The sequence below is a fragment of the Mycteria americana genome, chromosome 7, assembly GCF_035582795.1.
Source record: "Mycteria americana isolate JAX WOST 10 ecotype Jacksonville Zoo and Gardens chromosome 7, USCA_MyAme_1.0, whole genome shotgun sequence".
NCBI lineage: Eukaryota > Metazoa > Chordata > Aves > Ciconiiformes > Ciconiidae > Mycteria > Mycteria americana.
The window spans coordinates 14,981,317-15,008,543 of NC_134371.1; the positions used below are offsets into that span (position 1 = coordinate 14,981,317).

Here is a 27,227-nt window from a genome sequence, read left to right on the forward strand (position 1 = left end):
AAAAAGAATAAAAATGAGGAAGTCCTGCATCTGAAATGTACGTCAGAGAGATACCAGAAGGACGACTGGTGCTTTACAGGACAGAGTTTGCAACAAAGCAGAGCTCCTTGGAGAGGGCTTGGACAAACAATTGTACTCATTCAACTTCAAATATAATTTTCAAGTCATTTAAAGGCAGGGGAGTAAGCACCTATTTAGGTTTAAGAGAGCAATTAACTTGATTTATCTGAACTCTGATCATAATCAACATAAACTAAGCTGAAATCAATGCAGCTCAACTGAAATAAAGATAATCGTGCAGCCCTTATACCAGGTTAGCAAAATCCATTTCAAATCAGCTCTGTAGCTTTTAGATATGTGGCCCTGCTGTATACAAAATATTATTCCTTCAGAGGGCAGAGAAGTTTAAATAAATAACTACAAATGGTGTTTTCAGGGTGGGAGAACAAACCACAGTGTCCACAACTAAGGAAATTCAAGGAGATTTTCATTTGCTTGCCTTTTCATAGCTGAATTTTTATAAGTACACTCCAAAGTCAGGCCTGGAAAACAAGGAGCCTGTTATGGGGGGGACTGGAATGACCAGGGGTGTGTGGGACCACAACTCATGCATCACCCCACAGGGACGGGAGAGGATCAACTCTCCAGCCAAAGGTGTAGGGAAGGCTGGGGAAGGGCTGCGGCGTAAGGGCTGGGTGAGTGCAAAGCCTGGAGTCGCCCAGTGAGAGCATTCAGGGATTTCCAGCGTGAGCCAAACACAGGCTGCTGCCAGCAAGCGCGGCTCTAGCACACAGCTGCATGCTAAGCACGGCAACCGAGGAACCTGAAAATGCATTAGACATGATGGAAGATATTCAATAGAAGTACACTGTACATGTCTAAGAGGGCTGGTTTAAATAAGTGGAGTGCTGCTGTGAGCTCCTGACATCCGAGGTGCTGGGGAGGTGCCCCGTCCCACGGGCTGCAGGACGCCAGCACAGCCGGGTCGTGCCAGGTCCTCGCCACCATGCCAGCATGGGGCAGGCGGGAGCCCAGTCCTGCTGTTACAGGCAGGAGCCCAAGTCCCCTGGGCCAGAGAGATGGCCTTGGCTGGTGCTGTCAGTCCCCGTACAGCTGCAACATGTGGCTGATCAACTGGATTGCTCTGCACAGACGAGGTACAACGGCAACCTGTGCTAGTGCACAGCCTGTTCTCAGAGAATGCACACTGGGCGTTCGCACAGTACTTAGGAGGAAGCACTGCAGGCCAGAGCTGAGGGAACCCACGTTCACGGCTGATTTACCCCGCTGAGTCTGTCTGCGCTAAGAAGACATTTCCAAGAAGTGCAGTACCTGGAAGCAAGGCTGCTCCAGCAAACAGGACCACAGGAAAATGTGTAATGGAAAACACCGCCCGGTCTGACGCATACAACCTTGCACAAGGCAGGCTGTGTCAGCAGCACCCAGGGCAGAGCCGGGGCCCTCCTCTGCCAGCAGGGCTGCAGCCACAGGCTGGATGGGGCAAGGGAGGTGTCTCCTGGAAGTGGCTGCAGCTCATCTGGGGTGCACAGGCTCCCAGCTAAAAGGCTGCTTGTGGCAACAGTCTCACTCCACCCATCCATCCATCCTGGCCCTCCATCCTCATCAGGGAGCCGGCATCCCCATTGCTTCTTATGCAAGTACAGGCAGGCATTGAGGGCCATATCCACACACCAGCTAGCGACCCCCTGAAGAACAGTCTGTAGCAATCAGCATGACACAGATGATCCCTAGCTGACTCCTTACCTGTCTCCCACAGATATCTCCCATCTGTTGCATGCCCTGAGCACCTGCATCCCCATGACAGAGGCACTTTCTCAGTCCCCAAGGCTGGGCAAACAGTGACACTGGAGATGCTGGGAAGCACCTGCTAGCAGCCTCTGCTTGCAGAGGACAGAGACTCCTGTCCTGGGGAGTGTGCTGCTGTGCTTCCAGTGCATGCAGCGCATATATATATATATATATATCTAGCAAATACAGGAGGGACAGGACTATATTTTACACCTGTGCAGCGGCATCTGCTTCTGTGCCCACTCTGTGCACTGGAAGTATCTGGATTCCAGTTGTTCCTTGGACAGAAAGCTGGAGGAGAAAGTCTTACTCCCACCCTCACTTGACTCTGTAATCACTCCATGTCAGCAGGTAGAAGAGTTTCCAACTCATTGTGTTTGCAAAGCACTCATTTAGTGCAGCCCTTCCAGGCTGCTGCACATAATCAATAATCAATCACAATCAAAGACAGAAAGTAGATTCAATTAACATTAATAAAAAACCCTTGTAAGGACAGAGCAGCTCCATGAAAGCTGCTGTAAAAGACTGAGAAACAAGGGATTCCTGCCATGAGAGCTGCGGTAGTCTTTGGTCATCTGCCCAATCTTCCTGGGCCTGCTAAGCAGCAAAGACCCTTGCATTTCAGGAGAAATTATTTAATCACTGCTTCAGACAACTGTCCAGGATAAAACTCATTTGTAAGCACTTTCCCTATGACTTGCTTTCTGATACATGATGACCCAGTAAGGGAAAGTGTACCCATTAGTAGAGATCCTCACAATTAGGATGGAAAAGACAATGGAACAGACAGTGGGGAAAGGGACACTGCTCCCTGGCCAGATGACTTCTGGTGGGCAAAGAGGTCTCTTACATGTTTCATGCCTCTGGACTGAAGTAGTATGTTCCTCAGCCCTTACTTTGCAAAAATCAATCTCAAAGTCAGCAAGGACTGATCCAGGGTTTTACCTTCACCAAGGCTATGTTGAAGACTCAGTGCCCAAATGGGGAGTGAAGGTGAAGAAGAGGTGGAGGCATATCCAAAACGGGCATGTGGGAAAAGAGGCACACAAGGAAACCAAAAACCAGCACGGTCCCCCACTCCTTACCAGCTCATTGTCTTCATCCTTGTTGAGGAGAACACAAAGCTTTTCCTCCATCTGACCACGTTGTTTTCAGTCCTGGATGTCCTTGTCGGTGGAAGCAATGTTGAACGCAGCTACTGACTTGAACTCAGGCCAGTGTTAAAGTCACCTCTCACCATGCTCCTGTCTGCTGCCTTTGAAAGCCTCACAGTGCACACGCTTCTTATTAGGCTCCCAGGAGAGGGAGGAAAATCCACCCTCACGTGTAAAGCCCTTAAATGCCTGGCTTATGTAAGACGCGCATTTCTCTGCCTCCTGGCGTTGCTGCACTTGCCGGGGTGGGACAGGCTGGAGCAGGGCTCTGGTGGCTGAGGGAGGGAGGGCACCTGCGATCCTGTGTGTGGGAGATGGCTCTGTGCAGGGCTCGGAGGGCAATCACGGCACGTGGCAAGGAGAAGGGTGGGAGAGTGGCACAGCCCCGCGCAGAGCTGACCGCAGAGCAGCCGCCCTGGCGCCGGGAACCACCCCCAGCATGTCAGAGAGAAGCGTCTGCTCTGGGGAGAGCACAGTGTCCGGGCCCAGGCTTGGTTTCAGCGCAGTGGAGGTGCATGCTGGAGCAGTGGCTTTCAGGTGTGGATCCGGTCTGAACTTCCCCACTAGCTCTGGGCATCGCCTCAAACACGAGCTTTGGTTCAAATTCTGCCTGAGTTACAAGGAAAGAGCAATGGGGCTGGATGACTCCTTTGGAGAAGCCCAGCTGGGTGACACAGGACCCTTGAACAGCGTGCAGCGTGAAACCCTGCGAGGCAGGGAAAGACGGGACCTCCAACCAGTCCCCCTGGCAGGGACAGCAGCGGCAGGCAGGCTTGGGAGCCCCACTGCACATCTTCCAGTCTCTCGTGTCCCAGCTTTCAGTGTTGTCAGAGACATTTTTTCAGGTATTAACCTGAAATTGCTCTGTCTCCCCCCATTCTCCTTCTGTCACAAAGTCTGAGAACAACTATTTATCCAGGCAGGAAAAAAGTGCTGCGCTATTGTCCTGGAATAAGCTACATGCTTGTGGGAATAGAGACAATGGCTCTAAGTTTGCTCAGACCCTTTTTGGCTCAGCCACAGGGAAGTAATTCTCTATCACTGATGAGACCAGGGGATTTAAACTCCATAAAGAGACACAGTTTTTGCACACAGTGTATTTCCCTGGTGGTGGCAAATCAGGAATTCTTGCAAATTCTCCTTCCCCCGGGTGGGAGAGAGAACAATGCCCAGGGACGGTAGTGCAGCATGTCTGGAGTCCTCTAAGTCTCCTTCAATCTGCAGCTCCACCCTGGAAAGGGCTCCAACAACAGAGAGAAGCACCTTTCACTAGGCAGACTACTAAGAAAATAAAAGCATTTATCCATGTTTCTTCTCTTTGAAACAGAGCAAGGAGAGGCCAGGCTGTCTGGCCCTGGGATGACCAAAGAACAATTGTCACTTTGCTGCACGCTGAGTCTACCTGGGGCTGGCTCTGCATAGTCCAACCAGATCCATCTTTGAGGGGTTCTGCCAGCTGCAGTTGTGTCCATGAAACGGCAGAGATGGACCAAACACTGAAGACTCCTGAAAAATCGGGGGGGGGGTGGAAAAATAAATATTTTTCTTTTTTTTTTTTAAGCATTGTCATTTTGAACTGTCTAAAGCCTGAATTGAATCAGATTTCAATGTAAGTAAACAGTCCCCCTTTGTCTCTACCTCTCTTCTGAGGGTGCATCAGTAAGCTCGTCCACCACACTGTTCTGCACATCAGCCACTGTCATGCAGCTCCCTGGACATGATACACTTGCAGTCATTCTACTCCCTGGTTGTCAGAAGCAGTGGCTATTTCTAAGGATCTTGTACCTGGCCCTTACACGAAGTCCAGCTGTGTCCTTTGTGGACATTCTTGTGGCAAAAGGCTGGTACATAAAGAGATAAGCTGCAACCCACCGTAAGCAGGTGATTGCCTACTACCAGCCAACGCCTCCTGTAACTCTCCAGGGGAAGGAAACTCAAGAGAGGTATCATAAGCTGGGTGGTGTTACTAGTCCTCTCTATTTTGATCATCCACAGTGAGGTGCATTTCATTTACAGGAATATGACCTCAGTCTCAGCAGTTTCCCTGCATGGGGCAGCAGGATGCCCACCACTACCACCGCAGCCTGCGCCTGCAAAGTGCTTCCCAAGGTATGCGGGACACCTCCAGCCCCCGTCCACCAAGCTGTGGAGCCAGCACCTGAAAAGGCAAAAAAGAAGAACTCAGGGAATTACAGGCCAGTCAACCCAACTTGTATTCATAGATGGATGTGAGAGAAAATTCTTAAGCAGTCAGTTTGTAAGTACCTAGGGGATAATAAAGTGATAAGGAGCAACTAACATGGATCTGTCACGGGAAGATCCTATCAAACCAATCTCATTTCCTCCTTGACAGGGAGATGCTCCAGAGAACAAGAGGGAAGCAGCTAGTATGGCACATTAGGCTTTTGACAGAGCTCCCCATGAGATATGATGATACTGAGAAACAGGATTCTTTTATGATGGGCTGAAGGGTTGAACCCTAAGTAGGTGTCAGTGGTTCACTGTCCATCCCAGGGGACCCAAAATATTCATGTTTTTGTTAGCAGCTTGGATAACAGGATGGAGAGGACAACTGAAAGGTGTTCATGACACTGAGCTGATGGAAGCGCCTGCTTTAGAGGAAAGATTTTGGGAAGCTGGCCAAATAGTCTGAAATGACCATACGAAATTCAGTAAAATGCTGCACTTAGTATCTGGAGGAAACGAGTACAAAATGAGGAGGTAGTGGCCAAGCAGGTGTATGACAGAGAAGGAGATGTAGCTAACCGCAGGTCAAGTTTCCTCTTGCCAAAAATGTGACTGTCATTCTGAGCCACAGTAGCAGGAGGCTGGTGAGATCTGTAAGACAGGAGGAAATTATTCCACTCGACTCGCTGTTAGCAAGTCCTCGGCTGGAGTTCAGGCTCTAGGAAGGTGCGACCTAAATGGCAAGAGTCCAAATGACAACGAGATGAAAAGTTTGGAAAACATGACCCAGGAACAAAAGTTGAATAACTGAGTTTGTTTAAACTAGAAAAGAGAAGGCTGAAGGGAAACATAACTCTTACAATACACAAAAGAAGACAGTCAGCTATGTTTTTCTCCTATTCTTATTACAGACAAGGAGAAATCAGACTAATTTCTTGTTAGATTAAACAATTAGATTTTACAATTAAACAATTAGGAAGGTTAGGAAATCAGGAAGATTTTCTAACTTAGAGGACAGTAAAATACTCAAACAGGCTACCTAGGGCAGGGGGAAAATCTTGTACAATAGATTTTAAGGAAGAGCAGGACATAATTTGCCAAGGAAGATCTAAGGATAGGTAGATCTTGCCTCGGAGCAAGGAGATGGACCAAATAACCATGCTGGGTCCCCACCAGCCTCACGCTCCTGTGATTTCTGCAGGAATCCCTGTCCAAGCTCAGTAAAGCACAGCCCAGACCTTAATTGCAGTGGGACAATGGCTCGCTCTGAATTCAGATCCAGGTAACCGTATTTAGCAGGACCATTCCATTTATTCCTGGGACCAACCAGTCTGCAACGAGACACCTGCACAGCAACGTCTGTCAGGACTTACATTTCTTCAGTCCCACCTGTATTTTTTCTTGTGTATTTTCTGCTGCTTTTGTATTTTTCCTGATGTTCCCGTCATTCTGCTCTCCTCTCTCTCCTTCCCTGGGCTCTGATCAGGTTTATTCCTAGCACTGGTGAGTGTCTGATACCAAGTTATTAAAAAAACTTAGCTGTATTGAACAGCTGAACAAAGCTACTGAAAAGCAAAGCCATGCTTTGACTTCAAACCCTTTCTCCCAGAGTCCAACTGCTAGGAGTTACCACCTGGACCTCTTATCCTGAATGCCCTTGCACTACCTCCACGCGCTGTGCCCCTGCCATCTCCCACGTTGGGTTATCTGAGTGCAGTCCTACCAGATGTCCGAGATTGACATTTTTAGAGCACATAAACAGACCACAGACTTAACGACTACGTTCTTCACTTCATCTGCAGGTGGCGGAGCCAAGAAGGCAAATTTACTTAAAAGTCGTCCAGGTTTGTCCTGACCTCTTGAGAAGCATGGATGAGACATGCTGTTGGTAAGCACAGTGAACTTTCCAGTAACAGCCAAAATGATTCAAACACTTGCTGGGTATCTACAGGCACTGTTCAGGTATCAGAGGTGTTGTAGCTGTACCACCACAGCACCCCCTGTGCACTAATCCAGCATCCTGGAGAGGACAGTGGGTCAGTCCACGTAGGACACTGCTCTTTACAGGGCCAGGCACCTCCAGCACTGGGCTAACTCATCCCCAGCAAGCTCAGGGGAAGCGTGCTGCTCTGTGTGGTGGAGAAGCACGCTGCTCTGTGCAGCACCCCTTCAGCTGTGCACACACGGGGAAGAAAGAGCTGGGGAATTGCTCTAAAACATACTGTCCACCAGCAAAGCAAACAAAACATTAGGACCTGCATGCAGATGGGCTGAAAGTTGACAGGGGGCATGGCATGGTGCTTTATCTTGGGGAAAAGGATGGATAAAGGCATCTCAGAATTGCTGCTGGGTCCTGGTCCCTTCCCCCAGGTCCGTTCACCTGGCACAAACGCGCGCTGCTCTGAGCCTCTCGGCTTACCAGGACAGACTGTTTTGGCACTCTCCACAAGAGAACAATCAAGAGAAACCTGAATCACAGCCTGCCTGAAAGCCTTTCTCTTCCACTTTCCATAGCACTGCCCAGGGCAGCGATGGGGGGGACTTGCTTTCTGGGAAGATCCTGTTGTCCCCATTGCCATGCTCCCAAAGAAACAAAAGAGCCTGAGCTGCTGCCGGGGCAATGCTGGCTGGGGGGAGAGAGCTGGCAGGTAGTGCTGCAGAGCTCAGCCCAGGTGAAGCCCTCAGCATCAGCGGGCACCTGCAGGGCTGTGTGTTATGCAGGGGAACATGGTGGGACACATCCAAGGCAGCATCACTGAAGGGCTCCTCAAGGAGCTCTGGGCATTTTGTGTGCGATTCCTGCAGCTGGAGCCAAAACACATGCTGGGTACCTTGGCTGTATATTTCTCTTAGTTATCTTGTCTACATCCCTCACCTGACTACCTCGCTGACTTAAGGGGAGGAGAGGGGCTGCAGTGTAGTGTGAGGAAGGCAGCTTGGGTCTGTTGGATCTCTGCCTTGGCTTTTGCAGGCACTAAAGATGCATCGCAGAGTCAGATATTTCAGAGAGCAAGAGAAGGGCAGCAAGGGTAAGGTGAGAGCCCTGGAGAGCTTGTTCAGAGCTCTGCCTTTGTCACCGTTCCCCTGCGGTGCCAGGCAAGGCCCCTGATTTTGCATAGGGGGTTATGCTAAGAGGCATTTGCAGCCTTCCTAGCTGACAAGTCAAACCAGAAGGCTGCGTACCCAGTTTCGCTGGACTGCTATGGAGAGGAAACCCTTCCAGAGGGCAATCCAAACCTCTTCCATTCCACTCCATCTCTGAATAGCTGCTGGAGACACACGGCTCCAGTCCCTCTTCAGCTGCTTACTCAAGAACGGGGGATTTTGGCAGATTCTGAGTGGGGCAAATCTGGAGGGCAGAGCTCCCTGCCCAGAGCCATGGCAGGAGGAGGCACAGAGACAGGAGAGGGACCTGCTGGGGCTGGCTGCCTTTTTCATCCTCTCACTTTTCACGATTTGAACTCTCCTCCTTCTTGGTGCACAGCATGTCCCACCTTACTGCTCTTCAGGTCCTTTTGCTTCTTTGTGCACTTAATAAAGCTCTATTTTTGCTCAAGTACCAGGTGTCCATTCAGCTGTAAGGAAATGTAGCCATGCCATTCAGCTGTGGCCATGCCAAAAGGTTCTTCTGAAGTATAAAGAAACCAGCAGGTAATATACAGAAAGCAGTAAAATAGCACCCTCTGTCCCCAAAGAAGCAAAAAGAGATTTATAATTAAATTTATATGTATTTCAGCAAATAAGTCAGGCTGTATACAGTTAATCAGGGACAACATGGTCCGTACAAATGAGCAATCTCCTATCCCTAGAAGTTTAAAAGGCAGCTACAATAAGCATTTAGTATCCCTGGTATGTAACAACACAACATGTTCTCCAGTGTTCACAGCCCACACAACAGACCACGGGCTGGTCATCAGCCACTTGTCCCAGCTGCCCTCCAGGGCATAGGGGTGCATATGTGCCATCCGTCGTTTCTGTTCCGTTCTGTTCCTGGAGACGTTCTCCATTTCTCCTGAGGATCCTGTCAGCGTCCAGGGCCCTTTCCCTGTGGCACAATTTCCAGGCAGAGGAAGACAATCATCAGCCCATGGTATGTGCTATACCAACACCCCCAAACTTTGGAGACAGTACCATGATGCCTTCAGCCCTCCAGAGCTACCCTCTATCACCAGGACACGGCCACCAAGCCTTGCATGGGTAGTTCCACATGTCCTCATGTTCTTCCCTGAATTGTATGCTTGCCTAACCTCACAACAACCCAGTCACTCGGGCAGAAAGCCTGGTCCGGTTGATGAATGCCTGTCTTGCTTAGAGCCTTGGACTCAAGCCATAGGCGGGCATGTCCACATTCCTGCTCTAGTGTCTATATCGAAAGGATGGGATACTCCTGTACAACTTGTGCTCTGAAAGGCTGTAAAGATTTAACAGGAGCAGTAACAGAGCATCGTGCGAGGCAGCTTGAGGCTGTCATGTAGGTCAGCAGTGAGGGTGCAGTGAGCTCTGTGTAAGGGTGATCACAAGGAGGAACGGAGTGGCAGGCTGGAGGTTCAGCGCAAGGAACAGAAGGCAGCTGGCAGTGCCCAGGGGTGCAGTTCCTGTGAGCTCTGCAGAGCTCTGCTGCTTTACAGCAACAGGCAGTTCTGCTCAGAGTAGCTGTTAGACACTGGCTGGCATCTGCGTGGTGATTGCATGCAGTAGTAAAACTTTGTTCATTGAAGAATGGCTGAGGGAGCATTGCTGGTTTTCATCGCTGGGAGCTATTGAATCAAGATTTACCTGTCCTTGGGTGCGGTGCGAGAGGGGAGTAAGACAAAAATGAAATGTGTCTCTTTTTCTCTGAACCACTTCCCAGGTCCAAAAGCTCTTCTTCCAGCACCTCCCAAGTAATTTGTAGGTTCAGGAGAAAGAGCCTGTTATGATCTCCTGATGTCCTCTTTCTCTCTCCAGCCTCCCTCTCTTCTTGAAATAGGACGCTCTTTTTACCTGGAGTGATCTGTCACGTGGCCTAGGTGAAAGGCTGGGACAATTACCCAGTAAAGTGGGAAGTTTGTATTCTGACCCTGTCTGCTAATCACCTAGGAAGTACCAAAGAGATTTATTAATTAGATTTTAAAAAGACATACAAATGGATGTTTCTTGACTCCCTTTTACCTACAGTGACCTATACCGAGTAATCAAAGCTATGTCAGTGACAAGCACCTCCAGTGGTCACTGGCCACAAGGGACACTGTGAAAACAGGGCACTCCAGAGCAGGGACAAATATGCTTTGTATTTCAGACACACAGGACAGTTGGTTACTTTCTTAGAATAGGAATTGTGTCCCCACTGTTGACAGCCAACCAGGAAGAAAATTTACACAGCCTGGCTTGGCTGACGGTGTGTTTGAGTGTTGCCACTTCTTGTACGCGTTTGGCAATTAGCCCATGGTGCACTGAAGCATCATGCAGCAAAGCACGACCCTCTAGCTCGGGGGCTGCGTGCCATCTACCCACAAACTAGACAAAGGCTGTAGAGGGGTTAAGCACTGTCTGCTGGGAGATATTAGTGCAGAATGCTCCAGGACTATTTTTCCAACATGAAGGCTTTAGAGGCCATAAGAGCGAGTAATGAGTCCTCTAAATTCAGTTGTTGGCACCAGACACCCGCAATATATGATAACTGAATTATCTGCTTCCTTTCCTTGAACTGGGTGGTCCAGGTACCAGCTATTTGTGCTTTCCTTTCCTGGTCGATCCTTGGCAGGTACTTTGTCTCTGCAGCCTGCTCTGTAATGCTCTCTGAAGAGCGCTGTTGTGCATCAAGTTCCTTAGACAAAAGGTGCTATGTGAGTGGAAACCTGGTATGTCTTGTGAAAGGTTCTGGCTTGTTAATATTATTGTACGCCTACAGCTATTATTGGCGAGGGTCTGCATTTCTTCCTCCTTTTGCTATGTGTGCTGCCAAACAGGCTGAGCTCTAGTGTGCTGATGAGTAGACAAAAACTGCGATGACTGTATCAAGATAAACAAGTAATAAATAAACGGGAAGGACAAAAATAAAAGTGATTGTCTTTTTTCATTAACTAGAAGTGTATTTCACAAGGAAAATCAAATTTCAAAATCAGCTGTTCAGAGTGGCTGCATGGCTCAGTGGATTGGCTGTGCTCCAGGGCTTGCCCCTTTGATTTATTTGTAGAAAGCTAACCAGGATGAACAGTGTCTGTTGGCAAAGATCACTGAAGGTCTTTCCAACCGGTGTTCTTTTCCACTCTGGTGTTCCACCAGAGGTGAGGGAGCAGAACACAGGGGCTTTGATGTGTGCATACAAGCTGGCTTCTGCAGCAAGGATGCGCATAACATATCGCTTGTCTCCCGATGGCGAGAGTTATGCTATATAAACAGTTCAATAAACAGTTCAACGCAGCTGGGGGACACTGCATAGCTCTGCTGATTGAACTGTGGCTGATGCCACTGAGGGAAGATGATAAAATATGCCCTGGTATGGCTGGAGACATTGGACTTGCATAGGAAGATGGAACACAAGACCGACGTGGTAAAGAGTGGCAGAGGTTAAGTATCACCTACCATCTGAATTCTGTTCTCTTGGCAGGTGAGGCTGTATCTCAGCAGCAGGCAAGCAGGTCTTTATCTTGTCGACCCTACAAGTGCCACAGGTTTGCCACGAGTTGATACTTTTATACTGTCAATTATGACATAAACATAAATTACATGCCCAGTCTGCAATGCCTCTGCAGCTGCCCGTTTATCACATGCAGCAACATATTTCTTGTGTGCAGGAGTTCATAAATAGGACAGTGAATTCTGTCTGCAAGGAAAACGTTACTGTATCTCCGAGGATGGCAGGAATAACTCCACTGACCTGCTCTTTGGTGTCTCCTTAAGCTGCAAGGAGCGCATAGAGCATCTAGCCTTCACTTTCCAATGGATTTTGCCGCAAATTGGGAACTCATCCTAACTTTGGAGACACTTTTATGAATAAATGTGAACCATTTCTGGTTTGAGTCTGGTTTGTGTGGCTTTGTGGCAGGTATTTACTGTTAGGTAAACTGCAGTAGGTAGGAAGGTATTTACTCCATTTGCTCATGTCAAACTTGTCTAAAATGGGGAAAAAAATTGCTTTGAGTCAAATAAATGTTTTATTCAAGTTGAAACATTTTTGGGTTGTTTTTTTTGTTTTTAGAAAAATAGTATTAGTTATTTTTTGATTCAAGCTAAATTCCTTTCAAACACTGTTCTGGTACAGACACGTTGAATCAAAACAATCCATAATCTCTTCTGATTTGCTCTTGGTTTTCCAGAGCTACTCTTTACTGTGAAAGACCAAAGGAATCTTTACCATGACTCCCAACCTGCCTGATTCTCTGGGTTTCTGTGGAAATGCAAGAGTGCTTTAGCATCGAATAGTGGGAACATACAGTGCCCAGTGTTCAAGTGCTCCCAAAGTGTTCCTCAGCCCCACCCAGGAAAAGCATGGGCAAGCTCCAGCTGTGAAAAACAAATTGTGCCGTCAGTTCAGAGGGGACATGCTGTTTTGGGCTGGGGTAGAGTCAATTTTCTTCATACTAGCTAGTATGGGGCTGTGTTTTGGATTTGTGCTGGAAACAGTGTTGATAACACAGGGATGTTTTTGTTATTGCTGAGCAGTGCTTACACAGAGTCGAGGCCTTTCCTGCTCCTCACCCCACCCCACCAGCGAGGAGGCTGGGGTGCACAAGAGGTTGGGAGGGGACACGGCCGGGACAGCTGACTGACAACTGGCCAAAGGGCTATTCTATACCATATGGCATCATGTTCAGCGTATCAAGCTGGGGGAAGAAGAAGGAAGGGGGGGACATTCGTAGTGATGGCGTTTGTCTTCCCAAGTAACCATTACGCATGATGGAGCCCTGCTTTCCTGGAGATGGGAAGGAGCCTGCCCATGGGAAGGAGCGAATGAATTCCTTGTTTTGCTTTGCTTGTGCATGCAGCTTTTGCTTTCCCTGCTAAACTGTCTTTATCTCAACCCATGAGTTTTCTCACTTTTACCCTTCTGATTCTCTCTCCCATCCCACCAGGGGAGAGCGAGTGAGTGGCTGGGTGGTGCTTAGTTCCTGTCCAGGGTTAAACCACAAAAGGACAACTCCCCTGCACACCTTATCCAAAGAAGGAGGTGTTCCTCTTGGTCCAAAGCCTCCCTGACTGATATCTTGTTGTTTTACTGAGCTGGGGACTGAGATTGCAAAATACGGTGAGGAGGAAGTCAGCCTAGCATCAAAGGGCTAAGAGAATATGCGCTGGTAGAAGCTGCTTTTTTTGAGTAGGTAAAACCTGCAGAAATGTGCAGTGCTATCACATTTACGTACGGCAGAAGCAGCACAGCAGAGCGAATAGAAGTCACCATCAAAGGTTAACAGGTGAGGGATATGAGTTGATGAATGACACATGGTGTGTAGCATGTGAAATTATGGCTGTAAACCAGAGCCAAAACCTCAGATGGTTCAACTTAAGAGCACACCACAGAATTGAATAAAATTATTCTGAGACCTAGCTGGCTCCCTGTCTTTTAATTCAGGCCCTAGGCCCTTGGGGGTAGTAACGCCTTCAATGTCTGCTTCTTTTGGCACTGGTAAACCAGGAGCTGATGCCAGGCGGCAGCCCAGCTGTGCAGCATCAGCTCTAGTAGAGCAAGCTCACACCACAAGGGACAATGTGTCCTTGTAGACCCACAGGATGAGATCATAATTTGCAATTATCACGTGTTTCATTCTAATATTTTAAAATTGATATCCCAAACAAATACATCCCTCAAAAAAGAATTGTTAAACAATGAAATAATTCTGCTCTGTAGGTCAATAGATTTTTCACCCAGAAATTGCAAGTACCACATGTTTTAAACTGAGAAGAAGGCAAACAGGTTGCCTGGCAGCAGTGAGCTAGCAATAGAGCTCTGCATTGTTCCCATCATGGGAAGAGCATAATTGTGCTGGGAGTGGATGCTTCTAGAAGGCTTTGGCTATTTGCAACTCCTTCCAGCTCCAGAAAGCCAAGGATTGCCAGAAGGGGAAAAAACCCCAACAAATGCCAGACACCAGATAGCAGTATCTGAAATCCCAAGAGCTATAGGAATCCCAGGACCTGCCTGTGTTCAGCAGCCTCTATCAGGAGTAAGTTCTACTTGTTTTCTCAAAGGGGATCTCCCCAGAGGGGTGCTGGTATCTAAATTAGCTACTTCTCATCTGGAGAAGCCCCCACCTTTATGGACCGCATACTGCAGTTCAAGAGAGAGATGCAGCAATGGGGTGTTTCAACTGTGAATACTTTGCCAATATTCAGCAAGCTGTTCCATTTAACAGCTGGCAGCCATTCATACATGGGCAAGGGGACAGGAGAAACACTGTTGTGGCATTATGCTATTGCAGCCAGCTTTTCTGCTTCCAGTGAATTTAAAAATAAGCCAGAGATGGTTAGTCTCAGAATGGGGAGGCAGTGATGGATCGGTCCTTCCTCTTTTCTTGTATCTCTGAGACAGTCCTTCTACAGCCAACTGCAACTGTCCTGGACACATGTCCTCTGCAGTTTCCTTCAGAGTGTGTCCTCATTGCTGTCAAATGTTGGATTGCTATGGCCTCCCATATTTCCCTCTACTGATATTGCCACAGAATCTGAGAAGAAGGTTTCATTCAGAGGTGGCCAGGCTGAGTCCTGCTCCAACACTCGCTGCAGCCTCTTGTAATGGCTCTTTGAGTGGTACCGGAAGGTCTTTTTCAGTAGCAGCCATAATGGTCTATTCTCGATGACAGCTTCCTGTAAAAGCAAGAGCAAAAGGAAGATTCTGGAGAACCTGAACAGCAGATTTCCCTCTTCAACCTGCTCATCCACAACCCTTAAATAGCCTTTTACTGACCACTTCTCATATTAGCTCCACCAGAGCTCTCCACCAGAAAACTGGGACCAGCTCCTCCTGGCAGTCCTCAGGATCTGAGTAGAAAACACCAAAGACTGCCCATATTTCTCTAGCCTGGGGCAGGGCCTGATACATCCCACTCACCAGAGGAAAGAAAAGGTGGCTAGGCCTTGCATTCCCTTATATCTGATCATTCAGATGTGGGGCTTTGAGGAAAGAGAGTAAGGGCAAGGTAGCAGAAATGGCTCCTGTTTTACTAGATATTCCCAAGCTGGCTGAGGAGGAGGGAGAAAGAGTGAGACCTGACCCTTTCATCTCTCCAATTAGTGCTGACCAGTACATTCAATGAAGCATGCTCACCTCAACAAGGAAGGACACAGCAAGTGTGACTGCAAGCATTATCACCATGGAGATCCGCCACATGGTAGGGGTGCAAACAAGCTGGGAAAAAAGCAGGAGAAGCTGTTCAACAACATGTGTGCATACTAGACACTGGTGGGAGCTTGTGTCATAGAATCATAAAATCATAGAATCGTTTAGGTTGGAAAAGACCCTTAAGATCACCAAGTCCAACTGTAAACCTAGCATGGCCAAGTCCACCACTAAACCAAGTCCCTAAGCATCACATCTACACGTCTTTTAAATACCCCCAGGGATGGTGACTCAACCACTTCCCTGGGCAGCCTGTTCCAATGCTTGACAACCCTTTCGGTGAAGACATTTTTCCTAATATCCAGTCTAAACCTCCCCTGGCACAACTTGAGGCCATTTCCTCTCGTGCTATCACTTGCTACCTGGGAGAAGAGACTGACACCCACCTCGCTACAACCTCCTTTCAGGTAGTTGTAGAGAGCGATAAGGTCTCCCCTCAGCCTCCTTTTCTCCAGGCTGAACAACCCCAGTTCCCTCAGCCGCTCCTCATAGGACTTGTTCTCCAGACCCTTCACCAGCTTTGTGTCATCAAAAGCCAGGATCCCACACTGGCTGTACACTGCTGATGAGCCAATATTGCTACTTGTCTTGAGGAATTATTGATAAAGGTGCTTTTAAACTTATGATGCAGCAGAGAAAACCATACTCCAGAACTGCAACAGGAAATCTAAATGCTTCCTTTCTTTCTAATATAGGAAATAGTTTGAAGTCCGAGTATTTCAGCTCCAAACCCAGCTTCAGCTTCCCACAGCTGGCAGCACTGGCTTTCTGGCTGTAGCTCAACTTATTTTGGAGATGCAGCTCAGATCCAAAATTTGGATCAGCAGTTTCTCCAGGGCTAGGCTATAGCAGAGTTTCTTATTGCCACTCCCTCCTTTTCTCTTCTCAGCAAATCCAGTGTATTCCCTCCAGACAGCCTGGGAGTTTTGCAGTTCTCCCCAAAGGCATTTTAGCCCCTCACAGCTGCAGTGCTGACAATGTCCTGTGTCACCACAGTCCACAAGAAGACTAAGACTTGCTTTAAAGTGCCACCTCGTGGCAGATGCTTTAACTGGGTCTGCTCGCTGAGCCGCTGCTCTGGGAACAGTTACACGGTGAGGGAGCTTTAGCTAGGCTGCTTGGTATTCAAAATCCAGGTCCGTTCCCCTCGTCTATGTTTCTCTTCCCATGTTTGATTATTTCCATTTCTAAATCCACTTGCTAACTGTCATGCAAAGATACAGGACTGGAAGCAGCATCATGTTCAGTACTTGTTATCCAAAGCCACCACACTTCATTGTTCTGATTACAAATGTACTGAAAAAATAGCCGTGTGTTGCTTTTGTTGTTTTGTTCCTGTGACTCCTACCACAAGGCTGAGAGTGTCACAGTGGAGGAGGTTAACATCTCCCAGCCTCAACATACTAATTGCCAGGTCCACTGACAACCCTGTCCTACAGCTGATGTGGATCTTATCCTTCCCGTACATTTCCCCGAGGATGGATTTGTACAAGGCAACTCCCAGCTTGCGTTCTGCCAGACTAAATAAGCAAGTCCTATTGGTATTTATTAATCAAGGATCAAGATAGATCTTCTGTTGCCATTACAGCCCCACTAGTATTTCTCTACAGCTGTTCTAAACCCAAATGCTGCTTTAGGAAACTGCGGGCTGTCTGAAATTTAAACAGGGAGCCTGAAAATATTGCGGACTGAGAACTGAGAGCTGCTGTGAGTGCCAACTGGCAGATTTTCTTTGCAAGAGGAGCTGTGTGCAGAGTAGCACAGCCTGAGAAACACAAGTGCATGGTGCTTTAGTTTAAACTTGCAGGGCCTAGCCCCTTTCTTCTCCTGGCTTCACAACTATCAGGCCACCAATATACCAAGCACGGTAAGCTTAGTGATATCATCTTCTGTTGCATGGACAATGCTCTAAAACAATCAAACATACATGTGTAGCTGTCCAGGTATCAGAATGCACCGATCTTAGTTTGGAGCTACCATATCTCCAAAAGGTTCTTCAATCCCATCATCTAAAATCCATCTCTTTAAATTTTATTTGTCTTTAGAGGTGCCACATATCCCTGCAAAAGTCTGTGCCTTTTGTTAAAAACAATCCCAGTGCACTTATAACGGGACTGGCAGTAGGAAGAAAACCCACCTTTGAACAATACTCACATCCATCTTAGAGTAGAGATCATCAATATCAGCAAACATCAAGAAGAGGCAAATGCCCAGCTGCCCTATGAGCACCAGTATGAACACATCTGAAGGGACAAGAACAAGCAAATAAACCCACAGGTTTATGAGCAATCTCAGCTGCTTGCCTTTACTACAGAAGATTGTAATCATTTTCTCTGTCAAACAGGCAAAAAAAAAATCCATGAGATAGGAAGGAACTTTCAGCAAAAGAAAAATGAACAGACTAAAACCCCAGCTTTACTCAGTCAAGCAGATATTTGTGAGGCTGGGACATGCCTTGTAGCCACAGATTTAAAACGCCAAAAAACTATTTTGAACATTTGATCTGACCTCTCACATCTGAGAAGCCTTCAAGCCTTCCAGTGAGTCTCACTCTGAGCTCAGTGTCTCCTGTCATTCAGAAAAATGTCCAGCATGTAGTCTTGCTCTTGTTGATATGATTAGGACTCTGCTCTCAATTTCAGTGATATTAAGACTTTGCTCTAGATCAGGATCTAAAGAGTCTAAGTAATGGAGAATCTCTTGCCCTCCCCATCTGTAGGCAAATGTTCCAATGATGAGTAAATTCATTTTCTTTTCAGCTGGCATGCACCAAACTTCAAACCCCCAGCCACTCACTCTGGTTTTGCCTGGTTCTGGGAGACTGATGACCCACTCTTCTGCTATCTGGGAGGAACGTCCCCTCCTCACTATTACTATACCAAAACAGCAAAGCCATGAAACCTGCAGCATTAATTTAACTCTTCAGCCAAAACAGAACTGAACAGAGCTTTGCCTGAGAGACAGCTGCAGGATTTGTCCCACAGAGAAAAAGAACAGCTCTCCTATACCTCACTGCAACTTCCAGAACTGCCACAATCACATGTGCTCATATTCCCCTCGCATGACAGTCTTTCAGAGGCAGAACAGACCTACTAGACTTCACTACAGCCCCTTCAAGTTATTGCCTCCTTTGATGTTCCCTCTTTAAAGAAGTTACTGGTCACAGAGTTAGCAAATGCTAAACATCTCTGGTTCTGGAATAGGAAACAGGGCCTCTGCAAATGCGCAGATTTCATTGTACGTTTTCTTCTCAGATGGGCCCAAAAGAATGCCCTGAACATGAGTTCTCTCAAATACTGCCCAACCAGCATGCTTTGGGGAGACCGGCAAAGGGCTCTTCCAGAGTTATTCTAAAGACTAAAGCAAAGTGAGACCACCTAATTCTGGCTCTTCTTGAGGTGTCTCATTTAGGCTGCCTTAAGTAACATGATACTTCTGCCAGCCAACAGCACCTTCCTGCTACTCCTTAAAAGTTTTTACCAAACTCCATTTGCCTGTTTCAGAAATCTAAATGCCAGGGGCAGGTTTTTAACAGTACAGAAGCATAAAGTGTGGGTCCAGCTCAGAGAGCTGCTGGTTACAGGATGCCACTGGCACTAAAACTTCTGAAAAGGTGGCCTTTCACCATTTAGAAGTCTAATATTGGGCTCCTGCTTTTTTGGCTGGCATCACTTTGGTCAAGTTTTAATTTTTCTCTAGTGAACTGACCTCCTGAGCTGACTTACTCACAGATCCCTCCCTCTCTCCCTGTCGTGTTTTAGCCATAGTCGGCAACCAAGCACCACACAGCCACTTGCTCACCCTCCCCCCCCGGTGGGATGGGGGAGAGAATCAGAAGAGCAAAAGTAAGAAAACTCATGGGTTGAGATAAGAACAGTTTAATAACAGGGGGCGGGGAATGTAATGAAAAGGAAAACAACAAGAGAGAGAGACAGGAACAAACCCAAGAAAAAAAAACAAGTGATGCAGCTGCTCACCACCCACCGACCAACACCCAGCCAGTCCCCAAGCAGCGATTGCTACCGCCCAGCCAACTGCCCCCAGTTGCTATACTGAGCCTGACGTCATATGGTATGGAATAGCCCTTTGGCCAGTTTGGGTCAGCTGTCCTGGCTGTGCCCCCTCCCAGCTTCTTGTGCACCCAGAAGAGCATGGGAAGCTGAAAAGTCCTTGACCAGTGCAAGCACTACTTAGCAACAACTAAAACATCAGTGTGTTATCAACATTATTCTCATGCTAAATCCAAAACACAGCACTATATCAGCTACTAGGAAGAAAATTAACTCTATCCCAGCTGAAACCAGGACACTCCCCATGCTTACAGTTTGTGTAGATGGGTTGCCTGAAAGGCTTTCCCTTGGAAAACACTAGTGCTACGATGAGGCAGTTGATGGTACTTAGCAGCCACACTGTGGTGTTTTCATAGCTCTTGTAGCCATTGTCCGTTTGCCCATGGGCTCCATCTCTCATCCCATGGAGCCCCAGGCTGGAAATAGAGGACGAATTCTCGATGTGGTTGTTCATTGAGAGGCAGGCACTGAAAAAGAGTGTCACACTGGTCAGTGAATGGTCACTGTCCTGGTTATTTCCCCCAGCTTCCACTACCACTATTAGGAATCCTCCCTCACAGCTATGATTTGCTCCTGCTGTCACAAGGATGTAGGTTATTGGCAATGTCCTCAATCTTACCCACTGGGTTGAGCTTGCTGGATACCCTGGTGTTCCCTGCAATCAAATACTCCTCTTTGTGCTCAACAGAAGCATTCTTACCACATGCACTGTGCTGCACAGCAGACTTGCTGGAGAGCTTAGGGACCTGCAGACAACACTGGTTAATGTGTTTGCACTCTGTGGGGAAGCACAGGGTCTGGCTGCAGCTGCTGATCAGGCCTGTAGTTAAGTTGATCAATAGTATCATGCAGGCCTGTCCCACTAGGTCTGCCCTGTGTCACCCAGAGTCCCAAGAAGGAGACCTACCTATGTATATCGGTCTTGGAGTACCAAGGCTGCTCCTGGACCACCACAAACCCAAAGATCTGCAGGCTGAGGCTGAAGAGGATGTTAAGTACAACAGAGAGCAGCAACGGGGGTGAGATGAGTTGGCTAGGAGGCCTGTAGGGAACCAGCTTTGGATAGGCACCTGTGAAACTCACTGAAACATGCACAGAGATGTTTACTAGTGTGTCCAAAATACAAGCAGTGCTGCTGTATATTACTGACTGTTACCAATGGCCAGCACTTTTACAGTCTATAATGTTCTTTATAATACATACAAATACTGTATCAAGTACAAAACACAGAGCTGTTTTCTTACAAAATCTTATTGGCCACAGAAGAGGTTAATTAATGGTACCTGACTATCATGAGGCATTTTTGGAAAACAAAATGTTGGACTTTTTATTTTATTTGGCTACTGTCAGACCCAAGGATATAAGGATATGCTCAAGCTCTCCTATTCTCTTTCTGTCACTTGTCAACTGTGGCTTGGGATTTTCTGTTGCCCATGTTCTGTGCATCCTCCTGGACTAAGCACCTACTGCCTGGCTATTTCAGCTGGTAGAGGACTGCATTATCTGACCCAAGAGGTTTTCCTCTGTTCTTAGGTTTAAGAAAGTTATCCAGACTTTGAGTAAAAGAGCTATACAGAAAGCCTTGATGCAGTGTTCCAAATGGGCTACTTACAGCAAGGTAGCTTTTGGCACCTGGTATTGTGGCCAACCTTTTTAGACTTGATTTAATTAAGGCCTTTTCCAGTTGTCCATGTTCCAGCAGGGATGGACGACAGCTATATGGTTTTGCTATATGCTTTTCATGCCCCTGCCCTTGCCATTCCTGCTTCTAAACCTCTCCCTGCATTTACTCTATCTCAACAACCCCTTCTTTCTCTTTCCCCTCCAGCACTGGTTTCCTCTCTTATTCTTGTCTTACAACTTCCTGCTCTGTAGTGTCTGACATCTGTCATTTCTTTCTTCTCTATTTTCATTTCTCTTTCCTCTCATGCCTCCTGCCTACACAGCTTCAAACTGTTGGACTCCAAACAGTCAATCCCTACACTTTTTCAATTGGGCATGGATCCTTAAGTATCTTCTTAATCTGCCTTCCTAAGTCAACAGGAAAGAGCCTGAATAGACTTTCCACTGCATTAGGTCTGGTTTTACTCCTTCTAGAAAAAACATTCAAGTTATCAACAACCTACATGCTCAGCAAATGCACCACTAAGAATTACCCATCTTATTTCAGAGCTTTTCTCAAACAAGACGCCTCCTCTACTAATCTAAACATCCTGTACTCTATGTAGTCTCTCTTTTCTTCCTTTCTGTACATAGAATTATGCATTTCCAAGGAGGTGAAAAATATTTGAGATCATTCTCTTATTAATATAGAGGATGACTAAGGGGCTTACTTGTCACACCAATTACAGTGGTAATAGCCAGATCTTGGAACAAAAATTGGTAATTCCCAAAGGAGTTTAGTTGCTGAAAAGAGGAACACAAAGAAAAAAAATCACAAATCAGACATTTGCCATGGGCTTGTTTATATCATCTCCAGAAAGCTGTATTATTTTCATGAAGCTAATGCTCTGCTGTTTGTTCTGAAACGCTACTCAGCAGATAAGGGGACCACACAATCCACCACCCTGCCAATAGATTCGTCATCATTGGGCCTGCAGTGAATACTCTGATTTTGTGCATTGTTCAGACTAACGATGCTTCCAGTTCACTCAATGCAATAAAAAAGAAGGCTATTTGAAGAGACTTGCTTTCTCAATGCTGGGTGACTTCTGAATGCAAAGCCCTCCTCTCTATTTGGGAAGAAGCCATGCAAAAGTGCTTTAAGGCTCTCCAGGGGATTTTGCTTACTGTCAAGTTAAGTCATGCTTTAAATGCTGAATAAACTGCAACAGCATATGCTTATGCCAGATTCTCCCTTTTCACAGACATATGCCCTCATCCAAAATACAGTTCAGTATCTCAGCCTTCTTTTTGCCCAGCTTGGATCTTGAGCCCACTGGCTGAAGTTAATGGGAAGAATCTTTCCAGTTTTCAGCTGAGGGTACAGGAGGACCATATGATCACGCCGCAGAAGTTTGCAGCTCAGATAAAGGTAAGGCTCCATACCCTCGTTTTATTGTGGCTTTTATGCCATGTTTCTCCTACAAGGGAGTAGTAGCTCATCCAGTTCTAGCCAACACGTTCCCAAGACATACCCAGTACAGCAGGAGAACACCAAGGTACTGAATGGTGCTGTACAGTGCCATGTACTTGAACATGCAGAAGGAAGTGACGAGGGCAGCACGGCCTTCCCTGTGTGAAGACAAGAATAAAGGACAGCAATTAGGTGATGGGTCTGCTCCTGTTGCCAGTCCTCTCAAAACGCTGTTGAAAAACAAGGCATGTGTCACAAGTAGAGAAGTCTCTGCAAGTATCTTGCTGGGAGGTGAAATAAATAAAATATGGCCTGAATGAAAGTAAAATCTTCCCTTGCAGAAATCTTGCTGCAAGCAAAAGGTCTTGATCCCAGTCATCTATGTTCCCAAGACTACAATTTACCCCAGTGAGTTTTCCTGCTGACATTCATAGTGCAGGTGACAACTCCATGTGAGGAAAAATACACAAAGCCAAGCAGCTGCTCAGTGAGTTCAAACTAACAAGTCCTCTCCTCCTGCAGTGAACATATAGTATCCAACGAGGGTAACGCACTCTCCCTGGTTATTCATCTGCCCCAGTAAGCAAAATCAAGACCCTGGCATAACAGATGCTAATGTTTTGCTTGCATAGGGTATCAGAGGCAGGGCCTAACAGTAGTGGTTGATTTGTGGACAACTCAACCTAACAGGTTGATTTGTGGACATTTGATTCAGCTTTATGGAGCATTGTTCATTTTGCTATTTCTTTTGTATTTAAAATACTGCTAATGACATAAAGCTCAGCTGTAGATGCCCTCCTCCTGTCGTTTTGAGGGAATTAATATATCTTAAAGGAATTTTAGATGGGAACTAGGCAAATGGCAATTTCAAGGTCAAAGACATTTATTTTTCTCTAGATATGTATGTTCTGGCCTGGTGGGAACACCCAACACTAATATTTGAGAGGAGTGGGAACTGTCTCCTTTATGAAATAGGAAACAAAAATCCATGTTTACCTGATTAGCTCTGGCACACATGCTATGCTGGGGGTTCGGGATGTGAAAGGTGAAGCCACAGACGCCTCCTGCTCCGACAGTGATATCCCTGCATGCGCCACTTTCAAAGCCTGAAAGTCACATTCTTCTTCAGCACTCACAAATCAGGAAGACACAACAACTGACATGTCAGCCAAGAAGTGACCCCTTATTACAGGATACATCCTGTGAACAGCAGTCCCTCTCCACTCCCTTGGTGTGCCCCACCCGAAAGGTTCCTCCAGTGGGATGTGGTTGAGGCATCGGGTCCAGAAGAAGAATGGGGATGACAGCATGGGAAAATCAATTTTCCACAGACCCCAAAGCCATCCACTACCAGCTGCAGAAGACAGGTTTGGCTCTGCCTCCTTTGTCAGCACTTATTTGCAGTCACCCCTTATGTAGACAGTCTCGGCTCTCTGCTTGCTTCCCCCAGGAGAATCCTTGGGACTTTGTGTTAGGGCAAGTGAGTGCTTCACTGCCTACGTGGCATTGCTCTCACTGCCATAAGGATGTGTGAAGTCGTGGAGTGAACTGAACCTGCCTAGAAGGGAGTTATGGGTCCCTCCAGAACACGGACCTTTCCTTTTGGAAAAAAAAAAACTTTCTTGCACTTCTAAAATGCACATTTACAAAAAACTTGTAGGGCTACAGCTGTTCCCCATGGAAACTCCTTCTCACCCTAGTCTTCTCCACCCCCAGACAGTGAAGATGTTGACAGAAACCCCAGTGGAGGATTTGGAGAATCCTCTGGTGGTTTTTGTGAAGGAAATGAATCAGTCCTTGAGACCACAAACTGCAACACTCTCTGCCTAGGACAGCTCTTGCATGGTAAGGACCACACTGTGGGATCAGGCCTGAATCAGTACTGGTGCCAGTACAGCTGCTCTGTGAATAAGCAGAACACTCCCATCTCCCACGTGTGCTCAGTTTGGGATATTCTACTGGCATTGCATTCATTTTTCATTTTTTAAATAAATATATGGTAAAGAATTTTCACTTACCCCACAGTCATTGGCTCCATCTCCACACATGCCCACAAAGTAACTGAAAAATAAAGTGACCTACAGTTCAGTTCCGGGGAGAGTGAGACCTATAAACAGGAGGGAATCAGAGCCTCCTCTGTGTGAGTCACTTATGCAAGTCAAGTGAGCTTTTTGTTAAATGCCCTTCTGAAAAGCTGAAAGACTGAAATAGAAGCCCAGGACTCTGGACTGTGCATGAGCCTTGGGCTTGCACCTCATATGTGCCTACAGTAAAGAGTTTCTGCTGTGACAGACTGAAGAATACATTAGCATGAAGTTTTATGCTACAACGGACTCAGTCTCCCACCCTCACTGGGTTTAAGGTCAATCATAACAGAGGAAAGGGCTAATGGTGACAGCCCTGCTCATAAAGGAAGGATTGCAGGCACTGGTACCTCATGTTCACTGGGAATGGACATGAATGGGGACTCTGCTTTGGGGTCCAGTCCTGCCAGAATCTCCTGGGGCAGACAGAAAGTGATAGAGGCAGCTGGAGTAGAGAGAGAAGGAGAACATGGGCTTAACAGGATATCTGGAGACAGCTCCCCACCCTGAGGCTGAAATAACCTTGTGAAATGATGAGCCCTAAAAGTAAATCCTTGTATCTGCAGCATCCAAGTAAAATTAGCCTAGTGCTTCAGGAGCTGACTCACTTGTGTCTTTCACTACTGTGTCCTGGATTTCGGTGCAGGGGAAGTTCTCACTGGGAGGCATTGATGCTGGTCCAGGGAGGCCAGACAGTGGTTGGGGTGCTCACAACTGCTCACACCAAGCTGATAATCTGAAACAGCCTAAAGCGTACCCTGCTTTAGGGCAAGACCAGGGGCTAGCTAGTTGAGGTGAGGGTGGGGGTGTTCAAAAGACTTGGGAAACAGCTGAGTAACAGGCAACAAGACACTTGGGACTCAGGAATATATATACACCTCTATGACTGTGAGCAGCACGCGGCATACCAATCCAGACTGCCCTGCCATGTTTTCTAACACACCACACTGAGTCAGCAATAGACTTAGTAAAAAGACTGTTAGCATCAGAGAAGCTGCAGTGCTGGGAGATATTCCCAAAAATCTTGGGTAGACAAATGCCCCTCCTTCAGGACCAGAAAGAGAAGTAAGAATGAAGGATGATGTGAACAAATGAAACCCAGAATCATGGGAGTGTTAGGTCTTTGATGGGTTGTCAAACCAACATGGACTTCAGTATCTCTTCTTTAACAGGCTTTTGGAATTTAATTGACAAGCTGTATGCCTGTGGAAGTTTCAGTTTTGTGCACTTCCAGGAAACACTATGTTAAACAAAAGCTAGCTCTTACTAGACTCTTTTCAAGCCTGGAAATTCATCAAACACTTCCTAACTCTTAGTGCTCATTATGAACTTACTCCAGCTTTTGAAACTCTTCTACAAGGCTGGATTTCTGACCAGGAGACATTCTAGCAAAAACTGTTCCATTCAGTAGGAGCTGTAAGGAGAAAAAAGGAAGTGAGGTAAGAATCACAGTGATTTCAGTGATAATCTGGAATAGAAACCACCAAAAATTCACATTTCCAAAAAGCTGACGCTAGACTCCAAAGCAGGAAAGGCTGATGATTAAAGATAAAAGGTATCTTAATTAATATTTTGAAAAAATAACAATCCCAATAAGGACAAGAGGCCTGGTGTGTCATTCGAGTTACCTGATGAACACAGATTACCAGGCAGGGATTTACTAGAAGAGAATTCATGAGACTATCCTTTCCATAAAACAGACAAGTCATACTGAATTGCATGCTGTGTAATACCATGTTTTCTCCTGTTGTCCAAAACATGACAGAATCAGTGCTGTGCAAGGGCCAGGCATATGGGCACAAACGTTTTAAGTCATGTCCTCACACTATGAGGCAGGTCTGCTCCTCTCACGTGCAGAAAAAATCCAGGGATTTTCAGATCCTTCCCCATACATTAATATCAGAGATTCATCCAGCCCATAAGTATTTTAGGGTCAGAATTGTTCCCAAAAGATGTCCTGGTACAGATCTCTTCAGCTAATTATATCAGGACAATCCAAATCTACTGAATGGCAAGCCTACTCCAGTTAAATAATCCAGATCTTACCTTTGGAAGTAAGTGCCTGAAATGCTGTGCTATAATTTGATAAGATTTTCCACTCATGGCAAAATGATACTGGCCTGATCCCAATGCCAGCCTGATTCTTCGTTCAGTCTGACTGTCATGCTCCTATAAAACAAGACAGAATGAGTGCTGCTCCCAGGCCCTCAAAAGCTACTGTGTGCATTTACACAAGCACTACTACAGACAAAGAAAAGGACATACCATGGGGAGGGCACTTGTGAAGACTCTGGGAGACCTGGGTTCAAGGCCCATTGCCTTAGCCTGGATTTGTAAAGGGATTTAGGCATATAATGCCATTAATTTCAGTGTGAACTGAGTCTTTCATATATCTTAAAAGCTGGCCCTCAGCATTGCCACATTTGATAGAATTTATGCAACAGTGCCAGTCTGGTGGCCTGCACTGTGAGTGAGAGGGGCTAGAGAAAGCATATGAGCACCATAGCTAGGCATGCCTTTTTGCAGTGAAAT

At 46.7% G+C, this 27,227-nt stretch overlaps 2 protein-coding genes across 2 annotated transcripts in view; both read right to left on the reverse strand.

Moving 5' to 3' along the window:
- Positions 1–2,945, reverse strand: part of ATP13A5 (ATPase 13A5) — a 34,551-nt gene extending 31,606 nt beyond the window's left edge. The window contains 1 exon segment of the mRNA XM_075509122.1: positions 2,895–2,945. Coding sequence (XP_075365237.1) covers positions 2,895–2,945 — 51 coding nt within the window.
- An 11,549-nt stretch (positions 2,946–14,494) lies between these two features.
- Positions 14,495–27,227, reverse strand: part of LOC142413041 (putative cation-transporting ATPase 13A4) — a 44,653-nt gene continuing 31,920 nt past the window's right edge. The window contains exons 20-30 of the mRNA XM_075509086.1: positions 26,742–26,864; positions 26,030–26,109; positions 24,630–24,672; positions 23,608–23,717; positions 22,673–22,769; positions 21,869–21,941; positions 20,443–20,617; positions 19,788–20,002; positions 17,620–17,708; positions 15,394–15,474; positions 14,495–14,933 (exon numbers count right to left, since the gene is read on the reverse strand). Coding sequence (XP_075365201.1) covers positions 14,712–14,933; positions 15,394–15,474; positions 17,620–17,708; positions 19,788–20,002; positions 20,443–20,617; positions 21,869–21,941; positions 22,673–22,769; positions 23,608–23,717; positions 24,630–24,672; positions 26,030–26,109; positions 26,742–26,864 — 1,308 coding nt within the window. The 3' untranslated portion in view covers positions 14,495–14,711. The remainder of the gene's footprint in view (positions 14,934–15,393; positions 15,475–17,619; positions 17,709–19,787; positions 20,003–20,442; positions 20,618–21,868; positions 21,942–22,672; positions 22,770–23,607; positions 23,718–24,629; positions 24,673–26,029; positions 26,110–26,741; positions 26,865–27,227) is intronic.